The 2,513-nt window shown below is 43.6% G+C and overlaps 1 protein-coding gene across 1 annotated transcript; it reads left to right on the forward strand.

The window, feature by feature from the left end:
- edf1 (endothelial differentiation-related factor 1) lies at positions 1 to 2,301 on the forward strand. Its single transcript, XM_035668538.1, has 5 exons — positions 1 to 226; positions 1,053 to 1,104; positions 1,282 to 1,442; positions 1,786 to 1,879; positions 1,975 to 2,301. The coding sequence occupies exons 1-5, from the start codon at positions 149 to 151 to the stop codon at positions 2,034 to 2,036; spliced, it is 447 nt and encodes a 148-aa protein (XP_035524431.1). The 5' UTR covers positions 1 to 148; the 3' UTR covers positions 2,037 to 2,301.
- Positions 2,302 to 2,513: the final 212 nt, after the last annotated feature.

A 2,513-nucleotide genomic window follows, 5' to 3' on the forward strand; every position in this document is an offset into this window, starting at 1 on the left:
AACGCGTGGGTGATAATTCTGGAAGGAGCGTCTGATGAGCTAAAGTAGCACTACCCTCTTTAAAGGGATCATTTTGAACACACTGAGTTGAACTTATTTTTGTATCTTATATTAAACTCTACGGGTATCGAGTCAACCCCCTGAAAACATGGCAGAAAGTGACTGGGACACCGTTACTGTCTTGAGGAAGAAAGGGCCGACTGCTGCCCAGGCCAAATCCAAGCAGGTTAGCATGATCACCACCCTTCGTCTGCGTGTATTTGTTCTGGGGCATACTCTTAACCACGGGTACTTGAAATGAGCAAATGTCGGGCTTCAGATTATACCGAACACCCGAGTTAACGTCTAGTATGTGATTTATAAGCAAATAACGACCGTGTCTGCGCGTTGTTACGAGCAGACATCGACCATGTGTCGTGGTTTTATTTTAATAACAACAGCGGACTGGGCAGTTACCGTTAACGGTTTGCTGGAAGAGACCAACCGTTAACGGTAACGGCTCAGAATGCGGTAGTTCGTTCGATGTATGCGGACGTGTGAGCCGTTAGTGCTGCCAGTTTAACGGTCGTGTTGCTCCTGTAAACAAACTACGGAGGTAACTTAGCTCAGGTTAACCTAAGTTCAGTTAGCCAGATAGCTCTGCTAACGTCTATGTCAGCAAATTAAAAATATGTTTTCAAACACGCCACTGTTTTATTTAAGTATGGTCTGTTCAGCAAAGCAGACTTTCCCCATAAATTATTACCTTAGTCCGGGGCAGTTGCCTCACGTTAAATTAAATATATGACGGTTACGAAAATAGCGACGAGGCTAGCTAGCGTTAGCCAGCTATGCTAACCTGAAAAGCACAACTTGGCTATAAGTTGGCTGTACTGTCGATAAAGGGGAAGCAGTGTTAGCCGACAGATAAAGCTCTTGGTGATGTTATCTGTTGTTGAACTTATTCGTCATGGAGATTCGTTACTTATTAACTAAGAATGAGCCCAAAAAGCTGAATAGGGTGTTACGAGCTTGGTTATAATGCAACCTACTGTTTTCCATCTTTTCTCTAGGCTATCACCTCTGCTCAGAGACGTGGGGAGGACATTGAGACAACCAAGAAATGTAAATTCATTATTTATTCAGGCCACAGTTCACTTGCAAGTGTGACTCTTTTTTGTAATGTTTGTCAGAGTTTCTTCTTTCCATCATTGACCTGTGTTGTGATGATACTGTTTCTGCACACCTACCACTGTGTGTGATGCCCCCCCACATTACTTTGATCCACTGCTTGTCACACAGGGTCTGCGGGGCAGAACAAACAGCATCTTGTGACAAAGAACACAGCCAAACTGGACCGGGAGACGGAGGAGCTACACCACGACAGGGTTCCCCTAGAGGTGGGCAAGGTCATTCAGCTCGGCAGACAGGAGAAAGGCCTGACCCAGAAAGACCTGGCCACTGTGAGTATACTGACTACTATCTATATACGACGTGCACGCAAAAAAAAGGTGCATTTGTCTGGATTTGTAACCCGTTGTTGTACCTTGATTGTGTATGTCGATGGAACTGAAGTTTGCTCGCATACAGTCACTATCACTATTGTCTTTTATCATGTAATAAATAAAGAAATACTGACGCCACCATTTCCTTTTATCGATTACTCAAAAAGTTACTGATTTTTGTAGGAATAATGTGAACAATGCAGCGCTGAGATGAAAGGATTCCCAGTTACAGGATGTGTAGTTTTGTTTTCTCTGTGGTTAAACAAACGTATAAATGATTCACGGAAAATCTCTTCCTCAGAAAATTAACGAGAAGCCTCAAGTCATTGCCGACTATGAGTGTGGGAGAGCAATTCCTAACAACCAGGTCTTGGGCAAGGTCGAGAGAGTAATCGGTAAGAACGCTGTAAAACGTGTAAGAAAAGCTCATGTCTGTTATGTCTCAGTGGTTAGTTGTATAACCCATATGTTCCTCTTCTGTCATAAACAGGGTTGAAGCTGCGTGGGAGGGATATTGGCCAACCCCTGGAGGCAAAACCCAAGAAGAAATGAACACAAAGCCTCGAAATCAGCCCTTCCCAGGTCCCATCTTTCCTAGCCGCTGAAACCTGAACCATTTCCACACCCCCACCCCTCCCGAGGATCCCGAAAAACTCTCCTCCTCTCTCCCTCTTCCCTTCCTCTACCTGGGCTGATCTCACCTGCGTCCTGCCCGAGGACCTGGTGCTCCACCGCATACTGACAAGTCATCAGACAAACACTCTCTTGACCACGTAATCAAGTGAATGATCGAATGCATTTTTTTTTTTTTTTTCAACATCACAAACTCGGATGCTCTTGTGTATTTTCTTTTCACTCACGTCTGCTTAGGCTTTTTTGGCATGATGAATTCAACTCTTTGGTAGCGATTGTAAAGTCATAAAAGGGTGAATTAATTTTCATGACCAAAATAAACTAGTTTGACTAACATTAATTCTGAGCATGATGTTAAGCCGAAAGTGCTTGATTGCATCTTTTTTTTTTTTTTTT

This window comes from Morone saxatilis, unplaced genomic scaffold (assembly GCF_004916995.1).
Source record: "Morone saxatilis isolate NCDOM2014 unplaced genomic scaffold, NCSU_SB_2.0 Contig21, whole genome shotgun sequence".
NCBI lineage: Eukaryota > Metazoa > Chordata > Actinopteri > Moronidae > Morone > Morone saxatilis.